The sequence below is a fragment of the Lynx canadensis genome, chromosome C1, assembly GCF_007474595.2.
Source record: "Lynx canadensis isolate LIC74 chromosome C1, mLynCan4.pri.v2, whole genome shotgun sequence".
Classification (NCBI taxonomy): Eukaryota; Metazoa; Chordata; class Mammalia; order Carnivora; family Felidae; genus Lynx; species Lynx canadensis.
In genome coordinates, this window is record NC_044310.1 from 8,868,736 (window position 1) to 8,889,215 (window position 20,480).

The 20,480-nt window shown below is 44.6% G+C and overlaps 1 protein-coding gene across 8 annotated transcripts in view; it reads left to right on the forward strand.

Moving 5' to 3' along the window:
- VPS13D (vacuolar protein sorting 13 homolog D) overlaps positions 1–20,480 on the forward strand; it is a 257,865-nt gene that overhangs the window by 89,798 nt on the left and 147,587 nt on the right. For 3 of the 8 annotated variants that reach the window (XM_030324829.1, XM_030324830.1, XM_030324837.1), the window contains 11 exons: positions 45–251; positions 1,476–1,565; positions 3,733–3,873; positions 6,296–6,418; positions 8,788–8,862; positions 12,510–12,615; positions 13,857–14,009; positions 16,312–16,447; positions 17,594–17,641; positions 19,577–19,727; positions 19,829–20,039. In XM_030324829.1, coding sequence (XP_030180689.1) covers positions 45–251; positions 1,476–1,565; positions 3,733–3,873; positions 6,296–6,418; positions 8,788–8,862; positions 12,510–12,615; positions 13,857–14,009; positions 16,312–16,447; positions 17,594–17,641; positions 19,577–19,727; positions 19,829–20,039 — 1,441 coding nt within the window. The remainder of the gene's footprint in view (positions 1–44; positions 252–1,475; positions 1,566–3,732; positions 3,874–6,295; positions 6,419–8,787; positions 8,863–12,509; positions 12,616–13,856; positions 14,010–16,311; positions 16,448–17,593; positions 17,642–19,576; positions 19,728–19,828; positions 20,040–20,480) is intronic. The other 5 variants (XM_030324831.1, XM_030324832.1, XM_030324833.1 and 2 more) reach the window with 5 other exon arrangements.

A 20,480-nucleotide genomic window follows, 5' to 3' on the forward strand; every position in this document is an offset into this window, starting at 1 on the left:
GCTGTGCGAACTGGCTGAACTGATCACCTTTACATTTTTCGAAGGCCAACTGAAAAAGGCAGCAAGTTGGTTGTTTAAGAATGCTGAACCTCTGAAGTCTCTTTCCCTGGCTGCTGATAGCCACGAGAGCCAGGGGCCTGTGGCAGCCCAGCTGATCTCTGGGGTGGAGGTGAAAGCGGAGAGTGTGTGCATCTGTTTCATCGATGACTGCATGGACTGTGACGTTCCTCTGGCTGAGCTCACCTTTTCCCGTGAGTGTTGTCCTGATTTTCAGATTCATCTTGAAGATTTGCAGTGATTGCTAAGCCGTTTGCACCCCCCCCCCTTTTTTAAATGATATTCATCCTCCCCCCACCCCCCCTTAGTCGTATGGGTGAAATTTAGATAATAGTTTTACATATGTTTTTCATTATTTCTATTTTAAAGAAATGTGTATTTATTTGCCATATGTGGCCTTCAGCCTCTAGTTTGGGAATAATAGAAATTGTCATTGATGAAATTTCTGTTATATTAACAGCTCTACCTAAATCATTGTTGGTGTCTCCATTTTGTTTATCTTTTTATATACCTAAAGACTGGAGTGAGTACTGTTCTTAAAGACATTTAAAAGCTAATGCTCTACCTTATATACGTTTGAAAATAAAACACACACAGTCTTACGAGAATGCTTCCCTCAGTGTCCTCCATGGGGCCTTGAGAGCTGTCTTTCACTAGCAAGTGACAAGGGTATGAGGACCCTATCCCAAATTGTGTCATTGCAGGTGGTGGTAGATGGGGCTTCTGAGGAGAGTACCCGAAAATCTCACCGCTGTGTTTCCTTTTAATATTCTGTTGTTTTGATCTTGCTAGCCTCTTTTCCCTTCAAGGAAAATTCCATCCTGGGTATTGAGCTCAACCTTTGACACACTGGAGAGGCTTCCTTTTCCCTGTGCTTCAAGGCACCACAAGGGCCACTTGATTGAAAGTAACAGCTGGAATTTTTGACTGAGTGTCTTTTCTGCAGGGAATAATTACTCCTTATTTTTCTGTGGTAATCTTAAAATTTTGAGCTAATATTCATCAGGACATAACTGCTCTCATCAGCCTGCCTTCTGATTTTCAGATATTCAGGGAGAAGTATGTTTTTTATGTTCCTGAAGACTTGAAATAACACAGATACACCTGCGTGCCAAGGCTGGGGCCAGAGGGAGACAAAGGTGGCATTTGCCTGAGGCACGACACTTAAAGGCGTGCCAGGAAACTCAGGAGCTATGACAAATAAAATTTTAACACAGTGGTTTTTTTTTGTTTTGTTTTTTTAAGTCAGAATTCATGCCAAAAACCCAAGATGAACAAAATCTCAAAATTTGGTGTGCTTTCCTATGATTTCATCAGTATCAGCTATGACTGACATCTCTTCACTGTGATTTAATCTGTGAAAGAAAGTTTTGGTTGTTCTCACCCCAGCGCTGTAGTAAAATTTGCTTTCGTTGCAGGCCTGAGTTTTCTGCAGCATGTAAGGACTAGCCCTGAAGGGTACGCCCACTTCACCCTTTCTGGAGATTATTATAACCGTGCTCTGTCAGGTCAGTATACAAGCGTATATTATCATGGGACTTAAAAAACACACTTCAATATTTGCCTGGGCCAATTTCTACATAAATTTTGCGTGAGGGAAAGGAGGTGGGGCTGGGCAGGAAAGATGAAACACAAGTGACTGCATGAGCACAAAAGATGGAGACTTTTCATTTTCCTAACATATCTGATATGTTGCAACTGAGCTATTTAAACCCAAGGTTTCATATGAAGTTCATTGTTTTTGATTCAGGGGTTTGGCTCATTCTGGAATATGAAATTGCTTAGTAGCGAAGGATCATTTGGCCCCGATAGTAGCTAAATTTCTCCTCCCCCCCCTTTTTTTTTTAAGTTTTTATTTATTTAAGTAATTTCTGTACCCAATGTGAAGCTTAAATTCACTACCCTAAGATGAGTTGCATGTTCTTCCCACTGAGCCAGCCAGGTGCTCCTGATAGGGAGATTTCTGCCCGTAAGCCTTTTGTTTTTTTGCTTTATTAAAAAAATTTTTTAAATGTTTATTTACATCAGAGAAAAAGTGTGGATACGAACACAGGGAAGGGGCAGAGAGAGGGAGACACTGAATCCAAAGTAGGCTCCAGGCTCTGAGCCATCAGCACAGCCAGACGCGGGGCTCGAACCCACGAACCATTAGATCATGACCCGAGCCGAAGTCGGACTCTTAACCTACTGAGCCACCCAGGCGCCCGAAAACTTGAGTCTTTAAAACCCAGGGAGGTATCATTTTTCTCACCTATCAGACTGGCAAGAATGAAGTGTGAGACTATGAGCCGCAGAGCTCTAATTTCTTGCCATTCAAATTGTAAATTGGGGTAACCACTTTGGAAAAAATTGACAAATGGTAAGGTTGAGTATAAGCATGCTCAACAACCCAGCAATATACTTCTTCTAGGTCTGTACCCTGGAAGGATCTCTTGCTCATGTGTGCTCGGAAACAGATAGAAGACTGGTTGTAGTGTTGTTCCTCCTCCTCAAGGGGGTGTTTCTCAGAAGTGGAATGAATATGTAGACTGTGGTATATTCACAAGCGGATTACAATTCAGTGGGGAAAATAAATGTGCCACAGCTACCTGGCAGAAATATGAGTGAATCTCAGAGGCATGTTGTTGGGCAAAAATAGAAACTTGCAGAAGAACACATACATCAGATTCCACTTATGTAAAGATCTCTAGTAGGACCGATTAACCAGTATGTTCTGAAGAAATGCATGCGTGTGTGGTGAAACGATAAGAGCAAGCATGTGATTAAAAACCCAAACTAATGTTTACTTGGAATTGGGTGGGAGAGGGTTGGTGGCAAGGGGGGCTGACATGGGAGAGTGGCACTCGGGGGCTTCCAAGGAACTTCTGATTTTCTGTTTCTTAAGCTGAATAGTGGGTACAGGACTTTGTAGTAATTTTATTCTTTAAACCATATATATGTGTTGTTTATATACCTTTGGCACATATGATTTAAGATTAGAAATTTGAAAGACAATGAATTTCTAATTGTGTTCTACCTATTTATTCAACCAGTGGATTCTTTTTTTTTTTTTTTTTTTAATGTTTATTTTTGAGAGAGCAAGAGAGAGTGAGCGAGAATGAGTCGGGGAGGGGCAGAGAGAGTGGGAGACACAGAATCAGAAGCAGGCTCCAGGCTCCGAGCTGTCAGCACAGAGCCCGACATGGGGCTCGAACCCACAAACCATGAGATCATGACCTGAGCTGAAGTCGGATGCCCGACTGACTGAGCCCCCCAGGCGCCCCTCAACTAAGTGGATTCTCAACATAAGCAGGAGAATCAAATTTAGTAGTTACTTCAGCTTCTGTTAGTACTTTTCCATCCTGTGTCAGAGACTCCTTTTTCCATTTTGAGTGGATCAAAAGCAGGTCCTGCCTGCTCTTTCATAGAGAAGGCACATGCACTCTATGCCTTCCTTCCTCCCCGCTCTGGAAGACCATGTGGGGCATGTATCTGTCTGTGTAGTGATGTCCTCTAGCCTGCACAGGCATCTGTAGGGTGACCTATAGCTAAAGATGGTGCTTTCGCTGTGAAATCACATTGGAAATAGAAAGCTATTAAGCTATAGTTTGTCCTTGCTGAGCATTTGTGAACAGTGTTCCCCTATAAACTCTTGATATCTGCTTAACAGATGTCTTATTTCCTGTGTTCTTTTAGGCTGGGAGCCATTTATTGAGCCATGGCCATGCTCTGTATCCTGGCAACAACAGGCAGCTAGTCGTCTCCATCCTCCTCGACTGAAGCTAGAAGCCAAGGCCAAACCCCGTTTGGATATCAACATCACCTCTGTACTCATTGGTGAGTGGAAAGTTGTCTCTAGAAGATTGGTGCCTTTCTGTACATGAGTCCCTCGTCTAGAAGACTGTTAATCCTGGTTTAGCAAATACTCAGGCCCACACCAGACATCACTTACTCAGCAGGGCTGCTTTCCTGATAAACCCTAACCTAGCCTCACGATTCTTTTCTTTTTTTTTTTTTTTTTTTTTTTTTTTTTTTTTTTTTTTTTTTTTTTTTTTTTTTTTTTTTCTCACGATTCTTTTCAACCCATTGCTCTAGAGTTGGCATCCTGTATTAATGCCGTCAGTGACCAAGCAAGAACTTAGACCATTTGGGCAACATAAATGTCCGTGATAAAAACTCTCTCCCCCACCATGCTTGGTCATGGGTTTTTGTTTTTGTTTTTGTTTTTTAATGTCCTAGAAGTGAGTTTAGATACATTTCTTTCTGGGTACTCACACACACAATAATTTTTAAAAGGTGTAATTTTGACCTTGTGTTTATAGTAGGATAAATTGCCTGTAGTTTCCCATCAAGTTATCATGTTGACCTAACTCTGAAAATCACTGGGTTGAAGGATTGCCAAGCTAACGGTGTGTGTTCTGAAAGTTTCTTGGAAAACACTGACATGTACATTCCTGGATTTGATGTAGTGAGTTGGAACCACTCTATGCCTATATTTATATCATCGTAAGAAAAGAGTTACATTATCAAACGATCAGGTGTTGCCTGTCTTTGCTATGAAAACTCTCAAACTGTTTGAATTATTATCTACATGATCTGACTTTTGGGTAATACTGTGGTTATTTGAGTGATAACACATACGACTGCAAACCTGCAAACTTTCTTCAGTGTGTGTGATCGAGGCTCATAGGATATCCATTGGCTTATTCTATGTCAGAAGAAGATGAAGAGAATGTATGGTGAAATGAGACCCTAAGTTTATTGATCGAAAAATTTTAAAACCGCTGTTTTATATGATCAGATTTCATTCATTAAATTTGTCTGGATAATTGATCTCATGATACTGTATTATTTTGATTTGATGTTATTTCTTATATAATATGTTCACCTGGAAGTTTAGGTGAAGTTTAGGGTAGTGTTTTGGAAAGCTACGATAAACAAGAGCTTACCTCGAACAAAAGAATTTTATTGATATTTCTGATGAGCCATTGTCTACTTAAAAATGTCTTCTAAGGGTGCTTGGGTGGCTCAGTTGGCTACGTGTCTGACTCTTGGTTTGGTTCAGGTCATGGTCCCACAGTCTGTGGGTTTAAGCCCCGCAATGGGTGCTGTGCTGACAGTGCAGAGCCTGCTTGAGATTCTCTCTTTCTCCCTCTCTCTGCCCCTCCCCTGCTCACACACACACACACACACACACACACACACACACTCTCTCTCTCTCTCTCTCTCTCTCTCTCTCTCTCTTAAATAAATAAAAAATAAATAAAATTTTAAAAATGTCTTCCAAAAGGCATTCTTGTCTGTGGTAAAGCTTTTTTTTTTTTTTTAAACCTCCGATTCCTTGTTCCTAATACCATGCTGAAACCCAGAAATATTACTGTGACTTCTTAGTGTTAAAATAAATCTTCTATATAGCCAACTATTGGAACTGAAAACCAGAAAGCCAGAAACCAATAACTCTTGTTCTAAAAAGTATCATACCTTAGTTAGTAGAAAAGGTCTTTATCCAGGGGTGGTGCATCGTAATTATTTTGTCAACCTGCCCTTCCTGTCACATTTCTCTAAAAACAGTAAGACAGTTCTCCTGGAGAATTGTCAGCTGGATTTCAGCCTCCCGAGTTTGGTGGTTTTGAGCAGCCTCCTCACTGGTTTTTTATGTCTGGAAACCCCATCCCTTAGCATGACATACCACGCTCTTCCCAAACTAATTCCCTTTTCTAGCCTTCTTTGCTATCTCCCTTCGCCAATATGTTTGGTGTGCCACAGTCACACCGAAGTCATCAGTGTTCCCTAAAAGGGCTGTGTACTTTCGTGTCTTAAAATCTTTGCATTTGGACTTCTCTTGGCCTGGCACGTCCCTGCACCCCTAATCCCACTGGTAGACTCTAACCTCTGCTCATTCTTCAAGACCCAGCGCAAAGGTCCTCACACCTCTGAAGATTCCCATGGACCTTGGCGTGTACTGTCCCACTTCTGCCAAAGCAGAATGAGCCTTCCCTGTTCTGTGCTCCCATAGAATTTTATTTATGACTTCGTTTTAGCTCCTTCCACATTGCGGCTTTGTGGTGATGGTTGTTTGGTTAACATTGATTTCTCCCAGCATGTTCTCCAGGGGACAGACTTTCTGGAAACCTAGCATAGCGCCTAGCGTGCAGTAAGATGCTCAACAAAAGCTTGCTTTACTGGATAGAAATTATTTGACTTGAAGCCTCGATCTTTTCTATTTCCGTACTTAATATCTTTGGGGAATTCTTTCTAGACCAGTATGTAAGTACCAAGGAATCGTGGATGGCAGATTACTGTAAACAGGACAAGGAAATAGACTCAACCACATCAGAAGACTGGATGGGCTCTTCAGTGGACCCTCCATGCTTTGGACAAAGTAAGATTTTTCTCTTCCTGTGTCTGAATAAATCACTGTTGACCAATGCAGCCATGTTTTATTGAGAAATCCAAATAGAATTGTCATTTTCTATGGAAAAACCTACAGGAAATTCTGACTGTCTTCTTTAGCTCTGTTTTAATCTCTGCAGGAGACATTTTTCTGGCACAACATATTGAACTTTTGATATGGGCTCTAATTCCTCCACCTTTGTGGGAAAGCAAAGGTCTGTGATACACAATTTTCTAAATTCTGGTAACATTGCATATGAGCTGGCGTGCCTGAAAACGCATCAAGGTCAGCCGTTAGTGAGTGTGTTTCACTTGGCACAACTTTCCAGTTGATTGGGACTTTTGGACTGGATTTTAAAAACTAACTTTACAGTTTTGTGAATCTAGAGGTACAGAGTTTGGGCATATTCTTGAAGGGAGGGCAGGCAGGATCCCATATGGAAGAAATTGTTAAAAGGAGGGCTCTGTATTGTTCGTAAGGAAGAAAAGAATTGAATACCCAGCCTTTTGAAGAGAGGAGTCCGTTTGTTCTCTGTTAACGATATTTTCTTTCCTTAAATTTAATGCCTCACCATGAAGCTCTGATTTCCTTAGAGCTGGGGAGATTGTGACGGCCAACCGCGTGGTCCTTAGTTGTTCCACAAGCCATTGTCCTCCAAATTCAACTCAGCCCCAACTCTTTCAGTGTGGTTTCTTTGGGGAGTCCTGGCTGGGCTTCACATAGCTCATGAATGCTTAAATATTCCATCTGGTCTGCAAACATGTCACGGGAAGATGGATTTTCTTAGTTTATGAAGTATTTGAACTGGTTCGTCTCTCCTCAGGGTGTATAAGTGGATTTTCTGTCTGCCTTGTACTTCTAGAAGGAGGGACAGGGAAATGTTAGCCGTGCTTGTTCTCTGTATTCCCAGGCTGTTGCTTCTGAGTCTCAAGGTCATTGCTTAGGAGCCAGGGCTTTTCAGATAGCCTCAGCCTCAATTCTGGCTCCTCCTCGAACCTTCCCAATTTGCATGTCCAAAGAATGTAACAGTCTCCCCAGAAGACTCTAAGTAATCTTTGTAATATGTAGTATGTCCTAGAGAGAGTGTTTCTGAAGTTGTTACTCATACAAGGGGATCTTGAATCCCGACCCCGTGTAAACACAGGGAAGACCTGATCTTCAGGATTCTGATGAAGGACTTTCTATTGTCCCCACCCTCCCACCTTTTTAAAAAACACTTTCTCCTCTTTCTTTATAGTTAATAAGCTGCTTTATCTGTGTTAAATGCCGGTGCTAAATTAAAGCTGGATTTTTATTTACTTACAGATCTTTATGGTTACTTAGGCTTACAAAGGCATATCTTTTTATTTAGACATAAGAGAATATACCTACATTTCCAAACCTCTTTCCTATTGGAGGTTCCTGGGTAGCACCACCTATGGCGGATGGGATTGTATTCCTTCAGCAGGTCTACTAAATTAATATGGGGTGTTTGTTTTGAAAGTCAGTAGACTTGAACCTTCTTGAACCGATCGCATCTCTCGGGTTCTGCTCACGAACATTTAGTCACAGTCCCCCCAAATTTGTGCATTTTCTTTGGGCGGGCTTCAAAACAAGCCCTTGAAAGAGAGATTCTTAATATGAAATCCCACCTAACGGAGCTGCTGGTTTCTCACTGTCTCTTTAGCAGGGGAAAGAAAATAGTGGCCTCATTTTTGACATCATTGTTGGCTTTGTTCAGTAAGGGCTGAGATTCCTGCAGGTAGACGTGGGTGGCATGAGTTTATGAGTTTTGTATTCAAAGGACATTTTATGGAAATATCAAATGTGAATATTCTAAAAGCTCCCATGTTTAATTTCTAATGTAAGTAATATCACGAGATAGCTCCTTGGCAGAGACTCTTTAAACTCGGAACACAGATGGACTCTTTCCCTTGAAATTTTGAGACCCGTGGCGGATTAGCCTCCTGCTGCTACTGCCTTTGCAAAGTGGACTGGAGCACCCAAGTCTGTCCTGACTGGTCTCGGGGACTTTTCCATGCCGTGTAAGAGCATACACGCTTTAAGTGAAAAATCCTCAAAAGGTTTTTCATTCTGTTTAAAGAGAATGTGGACTATGTTTTCTTTCCCCAGTTGAGAAAAAAGAGGGGCGTGCTCCTGCGACACATCGTCCACAGTAAAAGCCAGCATAAAAATGTCTCGCTCACTTTGTCAAGTGCTCTTTTAGCTGTTAGCGGTCACTGAAGGGAATGATCCTGTAACTGCATGATGCTTGCGATTTTTGTCACATGCTCTCTTTGTGCTAACGTTTTGGAGGTGAGTCTTCTTATTCACTGTGTTTATTCTTACCCTCTAACTTTGTCTCTCCTGTCTACCAGGCCTCCCCCTTGTCTACCTTAGAACTAGGAGTACAGCCAGTCTGACTAACCTAGAGCACCAGATCTATGCTAGAGGTACAGTATAGCCAAGCGAGGGCTTGCTTTCTTTTCCTGTTTGAAGAACTGCCTTGTACATCAATTTTCTGTGAATGGGAGCCGAGTGGGATATCCCCAGTTGGGAATGTTGTGCTTTAGTAGCTGGGAAGAGCGCTTCCCGCTGATGAGTACGGTGACCTATCAGAAGCAGGTGCGGTGCTGACTCTTAACGCTGCGTCGTCCATCTGCCCCAACCCTCAGCTCTGCGGTGTCCGCTGCACAGCGGTGCAGAAATACCCAGCGCCAGAGGTGATTTCTTACTTCGAAAAGCAAGTAAGTGGAGGAAAGCCGTCCTCCATCAGGCAGCGCTTTGTTTATAGAATACCCAGCGAACATTTATTCTTTTTTTACAATTTTTTAAATGTTTTATTTACTTTTGAGAGAAGAGACAGAGCGTGAGTGGGGGAGGGGCACAGAGAGGGAGACACGGGATCCGAAGCAGGCTCCAGGCTCCGAGCTGGCAGCACAGAGCCCGACGCGGGGCTTGAACCCACGAACCCCGAGAGCCTGACCTGAGCCAAAGTCGGATGCCTAACCGACTGAGCCATGCAGGTGCCCGTCAGCGATTGTTTATTCTTAGGGCAATGCCAGGGGGTCTGGGGAATAGGAGCTGTCCTGATCAGGAATTGAGCTAAGAAAAAATTTCCCGGTAAATATTTGCTTAGAAACAAACTGTGATTTCTTTAGCTATAAATTGAGTGCTTCAGAGATAGAAAATAAAATGTTCTTTATTTCTGTCTCTGACCCTTTATTTAAGCTTTCTTGAGAATTTGACTAATGAGTAAATATGATAGAGGAGACCATAAACCTCAAGGATTTGGAATCCCACGATGTTCACTTCTTCACTAGTTTGAAGGAGGGCAGTTTATGGTTTATGTATGTACTTGCTGACCCCAGATCCTGCCGGGTCGTGATGTATTTTGTAAAAAAGACCATTAGAGCTTCCTCTGTTCAGATCAGGAATATTCATACACGGGCAGTACAGTGGGTTTTTTTCTGCCAGGGTTTTGTGCAGATGGATGTTTAGGGAGAGGATTCACAAAGGAAACCCGCGATTGAATCTTCACTTATTGATGGATTTATACTCTAAGCCTTTCTACCTCTGTTATTTAATCTCTCAGGCTAAGCAAAACCTTATTCCCCGTAGCTGATGAGGACATGGAGGCTGAGAGAGCCTGAGAAATTTGCCTTTATCCACATGACTAGCTAGGAGCAGACCTGGGACTTTAATCTGTTTCTTCTGATTTACAAGCCAGGTCCTTTCTGATAGACTGGATGCTTATAAAGCACGTTTATAAGGGCCACGTTGCTCTGTGAAACAAGTCTAGCAGGCTAGAACTTTCCTCAGCCACACGAAGCCCAAGTTGGACGTGAGGAGCTTCGGGTTCTCTTGGCCTGTGAAGAAACCAGGTCTGGTCACTAGACTAGAGGCAGATTTTCTGGGGCCACGAGGGAATATGCTATTCTCTCTTGGGTGGACTTGGGAGTTTTGTTCTCTTGTGTCGTGCCAAAGGCAGGTTCACAGCTGATTTGGGCTGTAGTGCAGGAGATGTCAGATTGTCCCCTGCTGTTGGGTTTGGATTTGTGAGCACTCTGTGTATTTTTATTCTCAGAGAAGCGGGCTGCTGAAGCCTGTGCTTTTGTGTGTAATCCACGCAAGAAGCTTGGGGCCCTAAGCAGTGCGCCTCCCCAGGCTGTTTCATTCCAGAGCGGTGTGCTTGCGACTATCTGGATGTGGAGTCCTAGCACTTCTTTCTGTGTGACAGTGTGATCAAAGCCATTTGCCAGCTGTTCTTTTTTAATCTAATTTGCAAATGGAAACTTACAGTCTGGCTCACAGTAGGCTATGAAGGCACATCTGGCTTCTTTTCCTCCTGGGTCCTTTATCTGCTGTCATAAAGCAGCCGTCTCCCTGCACGCCTGGTGCCTCTCAAGGTGCCACAGTAAGGGCTGTGTGCCCCTGCAGACAGCTCTTAAATCTTTACTCCCCCCGCTGCCCTGGTCACTAGCCTCATGGCTGTTCCTTAATTTTGTACTAGATGAACTTTTTTTTTTTTTTTTAAAGCCAACCTTGTGAATTAAGTGAGGCCATTGGTATGAGAGCATGAGAAATGGGTATATTCTGGGTGGTCATCTAGGAGATATTCTAGGAGATGATCACTGCAAGTAGGTGGGGCATCTCTAAAGACTAACTACAGAATTGTGGGGACACCTTGTAGACCACTTTTCATCGGACCAACCATTTCTTAGACTCACTCCCCTGAGCCAGTGTCCTTTCGGAAATAGAACTTGCCTTAGCTTGTAATTGCTTTTTTTTTTTTTTTTTTTTTGCAGTGTTTCTAGTAACTAACTTCTGAAAACTTTAGAAGGCACAAAGGGGAAGAAAAGCAAGCGATTATTTTTTAAAAGGCAGCAGCAATTCTTGACTTCTATGATCCCAGCCCAGGCCTTAGCCTAGCAGTGGGAGAAGGCACGGCCCATTGCAGGTTTCCTTCTTGTTTTGCTGGCCGGAAGCATGTGGTCCTGGAAGATGAATCTAATTTTGCTCTCGTGTTGTCCGTGGGCAGTTGCAGTCACTCCTAGATGTCATTTTCCACAGCTGCAGACCATTTGGGTCCGGGTCCTTCTTGGGCTGTTTCTCTGCTTTAAAGCTGGCCGCGTGGACAGTGTGAGCACGGGGCCCCTGCCTCTGCGGTTCCTGCCGCCCCCTCCCACTTTCCCAGGGCCACCGGCAGAGGAGACCTGGGCCCTGGGTGAGCAGAGCCGTGCCCGTCCTCCTGACCCGCCGGTCCAGGCCAGACCGCACGGCAGGGCAGCGGTGCCGCAGAAGGGTCTCCAGGCACGCTGGGCGCTGGACAGCCACTCCTGGCTGCACGGTCTCCCACTTCTCTGTTTCCTTCCAGTGTTTCTAGTCAGGGCTCTGGGATTTGGTTACTTATGGTTTTGTGATTGATCACCATTTCTTTCCAGTGTCCTTGACAGGAAGCTGTTCTGTGAAAAGAAATCATATTTTGTGCTCCTTTTGTAGTCCCCGTAGTGCCCACGGCAGATGGTGCTCTACATCTTATGTTTAAAAAAACAACAACAACAACGACAACTAAAAATCTCATGTAAAAAGTTTTGGGATAGTAGATTTCTGATCTTCCAGGGAGGGAGGGGGGAAAATATGAATTTAAGAGAATAGAAAAGAATGTTTTTATTTTGCTATAATGTGCATAATATGACTGAAGTGTAGCTGTTCTAGGAAGGGCGTCTTTGTTAAAGCGCAGGCGTTTTGGACAACGTTTGAACAAGGATGTGTGCTGTGTCTTGCTATCGTCTGGGTAGGGCCGGGCACCTTCTCCTGAATGCAGGCCCACAAGAGTTGTGGGAGGCCTGGGGGCTGGGAGCAGTCCCTCGTCACAGCCAGTCGTAGGGGGACGGTCGCCACGTAGCAGGCAGCAGAGGACGTGGAGACCCTGAGAGTCCTGTCGACACACCTGTGGTGGCTCTGCGTCTGTTGCTGCAGCCGCCGTCGGCCCCTTTGCACAAGAGACGGTTAGGGGCGCTGTGTGCGGCTGTGGGGCGGGGGTCTCTGCTGCGCAGATGGAGGGGTATGCTAACGGTCTCCTTCCGTTTGCCCACAGCAGAGGTGAAAACCCCCAAGCGCCGGCAGCCCTTTGTCCCTTTTGCTCTGAGGAATCACACAGGCTGCACTTTGTGGTTTGCCACCCTGACCACCACACCCACCAGGTAAGGAACACCTGCTCCTGTGTGCCAGCCCAGCAGAGCAAGGTGGGCTCCTTCTTGAAGCCCTTGGGATTGTATTTGAGTCAGTGACTGGCTGTCTTGCTGGGATTTTGTGAGGGAGGTGGCATCTGTGGCCAGAGAAGTAGGTCCTGAGTCTGAAATACCCAGATTACGATCCCGGCCCTGATGCCCATTACGTTTAAGGTAAAAGTCCAGCAGGTTAGGGATGTGAGTATGAAGGTGGGAGGGAGAAGTCACCCCATCTTTTCTCAGTCTCCACCCCCACCCCCTTTGAAAAGAAGCTGTATGTGGTTATTAAACCAAACAGCCTGCATTTTTCTTCCAAGATGGCTTTGAAAACACCCCCCATATTAAACTCCCACCAAGAATTCTTTTCCAGACTTAAAGCAATTCACCCCAGATGGAAGTGGGTGGAGTTTGGAGAACAAAGAGGTTACCTGGGCGGAGTGACAGTGGACAGTGTTCTCTACCAGCTTTCTGCCTATGTAGACCTTGGCTCAACCCTCCAAATATACGCTGATCTTTCCAATTTAGGGAATGAGGTGTGTGAAATAAGTAACAGAATCTGCTGACTCGAAGCCACGTTTCTCCTGCCTCTACTAAGTATGATAATGCTTCGGAGGAGATGTTTGTTTTTTATTTTATTTTTTTAATTTTTTTTTTTCCACGTTTATTTATTTTTGGGACAGAGAGAGACAGAGCATGAACGGGGGAGGGGCAGAGAGAGAGGGAGACACAGAATCGGAAACAGGCTCCAGGCTCTGACCCATCAGCCCAGAGCCCGACGCGGGGCTCGAACTCCCGGACCGCGAGATGGTGACCTGGCTGAAGTCGGACGCTTAACCGACTGCGCCACCCAGGCGCCCCTAGATGTTTGTTTTTTAGAAGCAGTTTAGGTCTGTTCCATTCCAGATAGTCACTTAAAAACTCCCTTTAAAACTCATGACTGAGTTTACACATCTCCCTGTGTACTGGGCTCTGTTGCTGGAGGTAAGTGGCTGTGCAGTGATAGCTTTCAGCTGTTTCTAAAGCTTCACAGAAGCCGTGATGGTCACAAAGATAACTGTAGTTACTGACCTTTTAGGTTATCCTGGTAGCCAGGCTGTATGGCCTTCTTATGTAGATCGAGTGCCCTGAGGGTTTCTGCCCTCAGCACCAAGCTCTGGTGAGAGGGAGTCGAGAGAGAAAGAGGGACAAGCTGGCGTTGTCTGCTTTGGTTCCAGGGCTGCACTGTCCCACAGTGGGAGTCCAGGGCTTGTTCCAGAAGGGAATGGAACGTTTCTTGATGATGCTCACAATGTCAGCGAATGGCGGGAAGTCCTCACGGGTGAAGAGATTCCCTTTGAATTTGAGGCAAGAGGAAAGCTAAGACACAGGTAAAGCGTTGTATGTTCTCTTCCTCCCCACCAAATAGACTGTATATGTCTGTATATTATAAAAGATAGTCTCTAGTGTTTTACGTTTTCACTGTCTTTATTAATGATTTTAATGTTTTATCTTTTTATTATGATGATGTTTTAAAATATTTATTTTGAGAGAGAGAGAGAGAGAGCGTGTGCGTGTGTGCGAGAGTGGGGTAAGGGCAGAGAGAGAGGGAGACAGAGAATCCCAAGCAGGCTGCCAGCTGTCAGCACAGAGCCCACCGTGGGGCTCGAACTCATGAACTGTGAGATCATGATCTGAGCCAAAGTCAAGAGTCGGACACTTAAGCGACTGAGCCACCCAGGTGCCCCTAATGTTTTATTTTTAAAAGGTATTTTGAAAATCAGTGTTTCCTTTCACTGTCTTGGAAATACATTTCGTTTCCATTAATTATCCCTTTATTTGACACATGAGCTGATAACCAGTGTGTTTCCCATAATTTGGCCGTAAGATGGAGAGCAGCTGTCAAGTTCATTGTGTCCTAGCCTGGTTTTTATGGCACAGTGGTGACCTGATTTTGTTGTGTGTTGTTATTTTTTGTAATTGAGGTATGGTTGACACAGTGTGACATTAGTTTCAGCTGTACAACCTGGTGATTGGACAGCTCTCCATTAGGCTGTGCTCGCCACAGGTGCGACTGCCATCTGTCACCACACAGCGCTTTTACAGGGCCACCGACTATATTCCCTGTGCTGTGCTTGTCTCCCTGTGACTTACTCTTTCCACAACTGGCATGACATGCTATTCTTAAAAGGTTATCCGAGCACGTCGGTTTTAGCTTTAAGAGACGCACGTGCCACATAGCACTCTTAGCAAGCAAGTGGTTTCAGGAAGCAGGGCCAATAATGATAAGGACTTCTGATTCTAAGGAGGATAAGAATGACTCATCCGGGGAGACTGCTGGCCAGTGCGCTCTTGAAACAGCCAGCCAGAGGACCGGAATAAATGTGAAAGAGGTTCTGTCTGGTTACTGAGAGGTCATAAAATGTCCTTTTATTTGCAAACATGTTTAAGTGGAAGGGCTATCGGGTGGATAGCGAATAGGTTAAGATTTTAGCATTTGAGCCTCATACCCGTTTTCAAGCAGGGCTGAAATTTAAGAGCTCAGCTTCAGCCTCCCGTGGTCTTCTGCTTCTGTGTGCTTTAAGTCCTTGCGTGCAAACCTGCCCCCGAGTCAGACAGTTCTTCCTCATGTGTCACTTGTACCAGCACACATCATTCCCTCGTGGCAGGCCTTCTGAACTTGTGGGCCCCCTCGGTGATTACACAGGAAAAACGGAGTTTAGAAAATCACCGTGCTGGGCACATGTACCTGGAAGCCACGGTAGAATTTCCAGGGATGAGTGGGGAGCATTTTCCTGTTCCACAAAGTTCCTGGAGAAGCCAATTGTAGAAGTGCTGGCTGCATTTCTTAATCAGCACGGCCTCCGTTGTGACAGAAGGGGTTTGACCTCTTTGTCATTTCCGTTTTAGTATACCCGTCCAGTAATGCTTTTCAAGTCCCACTGTTCTGCTTGAATTCATCAAAATAAATGCCTTCTCTGGCTTTTCCAGCTCTTTGGCGCACGGTACCCCCACTCCCTGCCTCCCTCCCCCTTTCCTGTCAGCCCCAAGTCCACTTCCCCATTTCAGGCTTCTGGCTTGAATTAGGCAAAATCTAAAATAGAATTAAATGTGCAATTCCTTCCCGTTCCTCCTGTTCTGCCCCCTGCCTTCTCTGCTCTAGTTTCAGCCGAGGACTTCAGCCCTAACGCTCGGAGGGCTCCGTCTCTCATAACCTGTCTGTAGTCTTGTAGGACCGAAGCCAAACAACTGAATGTGGTTCCAAGAGAAGTAGGGAGCCAAGAAGAAATGCCATCTTACGCATTTCCGGGAGTACGGTTATGTGACGACATTGCTGGTGCAACAGTTTTACCGCCCCACTGCAATGGTTATACCTGACGTCATTTTATCGAGCTTGGGGTGGGGGCTGGTGGGGGAAGAAGCTGGGCTTGTGCACAGGACTTGCAAAGTTTGTACAAAGGGAGGGTAAACGCGCTCTTGCTCAAGCTTTACGGATCTTGCACTTTTGTTTTAAGTGTAACACCCACTTAAAAATATTCTCCTGATTTTTCTCGCATTAGGTAATCCTCAAAAAGGCTTGGCCAACTGGGTTTTTAGGTCTTTATACGGTTAATCAGATTTGACTCTTTGCTTCCGCTTTCTTACCCTTTTTCCGATTGTGCTTAACATGCTTTCCCGTGTTCTCCTTGGTAGACACACCCACGACCTCCGGATTCATCAGCTGCAAGTGAGAGTGAACGGCTGGGAGCAAGTGAGCCCAGTGTCTGTGGACAAAGTCGGGACATTTTTCCGCTATGCAGCACCGGATAAGAATTCCTCTTCCTCTACGGTGTGTGGCTCTAGAATGGGTATTTAGTGGCACCGTGGTGCCCCGGCCACATGCCCTGAAAGCCAGTGAGACAGGTTAAGCCTGTCACTCTGCTCTAGTGAAATCTTGTTCCTCGTTTCCCCTAGCTCTAGCAGGAAGACCTAAGTATATTTGGGGTCAGTCGTAGGCGGTCGTAGTCAATATGTAGATAAGCTGCCAGTGGTCAATTTCAGCAGAGAAACGAGATCCAAAGTCGGCGGTAACATGTATTACCTCACCTGTGCAGACCCATTTCGTACTCACTTAGCCCGACTGGCAGTGTGCTAATCTGCCAGACGCGTGTGTACTGGCTCGACTTGCACGTACCGTTCTGCTTCCTTTATATACGGCCTTCTTTACATTTCCGTAGTGCTGTTCCTTGATCCTTCTAGTTCTGTGTCTCCACTCTCCTCCCTTCTGGCATAAGGACGGATGTCCACCGTCATTACTTATTTTCTGATCACACATCCTCTCACACACACTTGCCCTGACGTGACCCCAGCCTGCAGTCTTTCGGGGTGGCAGGGCCAGCCTGGGCGGTGACGCAGGCGGCCTCCCTGTCTGGGACACGCAGGTAGAGGCTGGTGTTGCAGCTGGCGTGGCCGCCTCAGGGGCTCCCACCCAGGACCCGGTGGTACTTTGGAGAATAACTGCATTTGTTTCGGGGTAGCCAGTGATGAAGAGGAAAGTGCAAAGGCCTCACAGCTTTCCCCATGCTCCCTTATTCATGAAAAATACCCTCCCTCCAAGAACACTGTTCTCTCTCCACTTCTGCTCTTGTGCCCCGAGTTTCTTAGAAGAGGAAGCCTTCTTTCCAGATTACGTTCCCGCCTACATTTCCATCTAGTAAGGAAAGGAATCATTCCCCCCCCCCCCCCCCACACACACACAGATACCTTTCTGTTGTATTGATGTGTCCTGGAGAAATTCTGTGTACATGGAATGGTTGTAAAATGAATATTGCCTTTTCCATATCCTCTAAGATGTTTTCTCTTCACGATGGACCACACTTTACTGAGACTATTTAGAAATCCCACCCTTTCAAGCACATTACATTGTCATTGAATTTAACGATGCCTGTCATTTGAGGTCTGCGCTGGCTCTCTGACTTTTGGAATCTTTTCTTAGATTGGCAGCCCAGGCAGCAGAACGAATATTATTCATCCCCAGGTTTATGTGAGTATGGTTTTCCTGTGTCACTGCGTTTATTGACTGTATACACTGCGTTTCAACCACACACAGATGTCCTGATGATCCCAGGACTTCATGACCTATGTGTGATTGAAACTGACCTTTGTCCTTTTCTGTTAACAATTACCTTCCTTTTATAAGAACCTGCAAGAAAGCGTTTGAACTAACTTGGTATGTTAGACCTAGCGTTAACAGGGGAGGAGGAGAAAACACCCATGTTGTGGTTCAAGGTCCCCTTCTCTAAGTTAAAATATAAATTAACCCTCTGTGGCTGTATGCATTTCCTAGGTTTTAGTTGCAAGGTCATAAAAGTAAATAAGAATGAAAAATAGTAAGATTTTTTTTTTTCCCCATTTGGCTCTTGAAACATCACCAGAAGATGACATTAAAAAATTCTTTTCATATTTGTGCTTTTACTTTCTTCTGACGGTAGTAGGTTTTGAAATGTGAGATTTCAGGTATGTTTAAGAGGCAGCAGTGTCAAGGTTTAAAACTATTATTCTTGGGCCTTGGCTCTTTCGGGGCTTTGCCAGGCTGGGTCAGCGGAGGCTTTGGTGATGATTTTGGCTGGGATTCTGTCCCTCTGAAAACCCTCCAGAAACTGATAGTTTGTCTTTTCATTGGGCCTTCCTGGAAGTCTTGGTTCAAAACATGGAGGAGCTCTTCATTTTGTTGTTCATTAGTTTGGTTTCCACATATTGTTTGTTTTAATAAAAAAGTTGGCAATATGAAAAGCTTGGATGTAGTGTCATTTGTTTCTCCATTGGAAAAAAAAAAAAGAAGCACTGTGAGTATGTTCTGGACACTCATTCAAAGAATGGTAGTTGCAGAAACCTTCTCTTTGGTGTACCTGATGTGGGGTTTTATACTTTAAAAAAAGAAAAAACTTGGCACTTGATAGTAAAACAAAACGTGTGTTGGATGTGTGAATGAACACATGGAAAAAGAAAGTAGTGGCTGCAACCCAAGACCAAAAATAAATGACTTCCCTCCGCTCTGTTGAGTTTCGGAACCTTGGTGTCCCGTTTATGAAAGAGTGATTATTGGACAGAGCTGAAAAAGTTGTGAAGAGAGAGAAGTTTGATTTTAAAGCTCTTTGAAATACAAATGTTGCTTCTTCTACAGGCATGTCAACAAATTGTGTATGGGCCTAGAGAGTAATTTTTATGACATTTAGGGGGAAAAAGTAATTATTGTTCCTGTGAAAGGCATACCAATGCAGACAACTCTTTCTCCTACACTCTGTGGATTTTACAAAGACAGGCTCTAATCTCAGAAGACTTCCTTCTGTTTTTCTGTGTGTATTGGGTCGTATCCAGCCCATTGTTAGTGTTGAAGGAGTGTTTCTCGCTTTAATGTTAATCTGAGAGAAAAATACCACAGAAGGTAAATCATCTCATGTTTTTCAAAGTCTTACCTCAGTGTTTCTGAACGTTTGGTTGCTTTGGATGATCTTTAGTCCCCTCCAGTAGAGTTGAAAACAAGTGTCGTTCGCAGTTTCCATATAAGGGCTGAGGTATAAGAACCCAAGGGCATTAGGGTGATTTCCAGCAGACAGTTTTTTATCAAATTGCAGGAAGCTTGGAAGATTTAATAGGTTATTATGGGTCTTAGTGTCTTTATAATGTGTCTAGAGGCCTCGGACTGATTTTTCTTTGTGATACACTTTGTGACACCACGTCTGAGTAGAGTATCTGTCTTTTTCTAGAAATGTTTTAAGATTGGCTACATTCATGGGGTCTATCTATAGGATATTCATGCCTATTAAAGATGAGTGATTTTAGGGTTGAATGACTAATTTCACTGAAGGGTTAGAGTAATAAGATGCTTTTGACTTAGGCATCCTAGTTGGTATTGCTGTATTTTGGGTGCTTTTTCACGAGCACAGCTGTGGTGCTTTTATTCCTGTCTTACTCACAGTTCTCTTCGCTCCCGCCTGTCCGGGTGGTCTTCGCCGTGACGATGGAAGGCAGTGCTCGGAAAGTCATCACCGTCCGGTCTGCCCTCATTGTGAAGAACAGGCTTGAGACACCAATGGAACTAAGACTGGATAGCCCGTCAGCTCCCGACAGTGAGTTTTGACATAGTCTGTCCCCCTTTTATCCTGAGAGAGTCAAACTTTTGGGTGGGAGACCATTCCCCGAAGATGCTGACCCTTGTTTTCTGTGCCAGAGCCTGTGGTGCTGCCTGCCATCATGCCAGGGGATTCGTTTGCTGTGCCTTTACATCTCACTTCTTGGCGGCTACAGGCCCGGCCCAAGGGATTGGGCGTATTTTTCTGTAAGGCTCCTATCCACTGGACCAATGTAGTGAAGACTGCAGAGGTTAGCAGCAGCAAACGAGAGTGCCACTCTATGGACTTGGACAAAAGCCGGTTCTTCAGGTACGCACAGTACTGGGATGGCATGTCAGTTTTGCTTTTTTTAAAAAAATTCATTCTCTCTCTGAGGACCCTTAGTGATTCAGTTGTGCTTATTTAAAATCCTAAAGTTCTGGGGCGCCTGGGTGGCTCAGTCAGTTGGGCGTCCAACTTCGGCTCAGGTCATGATCTCGCGGTCCGTGAGTTCGAGCCCCGCGTCGGGCTCTGTGCTGACAGCTCAGAGCCTGGAGCCTGTTTCAGATTCTGTGTCTCCTTCTCTCTCTCTGACCCTCCTCCGTTCATGCTCTGTCTCTCTCTGTCTCAAAAATAAATAAACGTTAAAAAAAAAATTAATAAAATAAAATCCTAAAGTTCTTTTTTTAGTTTATTTTTTGAGTGAATGAACAAGCAGGGTAGGGGCAGAGATAGAGGGGGAGAGAGAGAATTCCAAGCAGGCTCTGCACT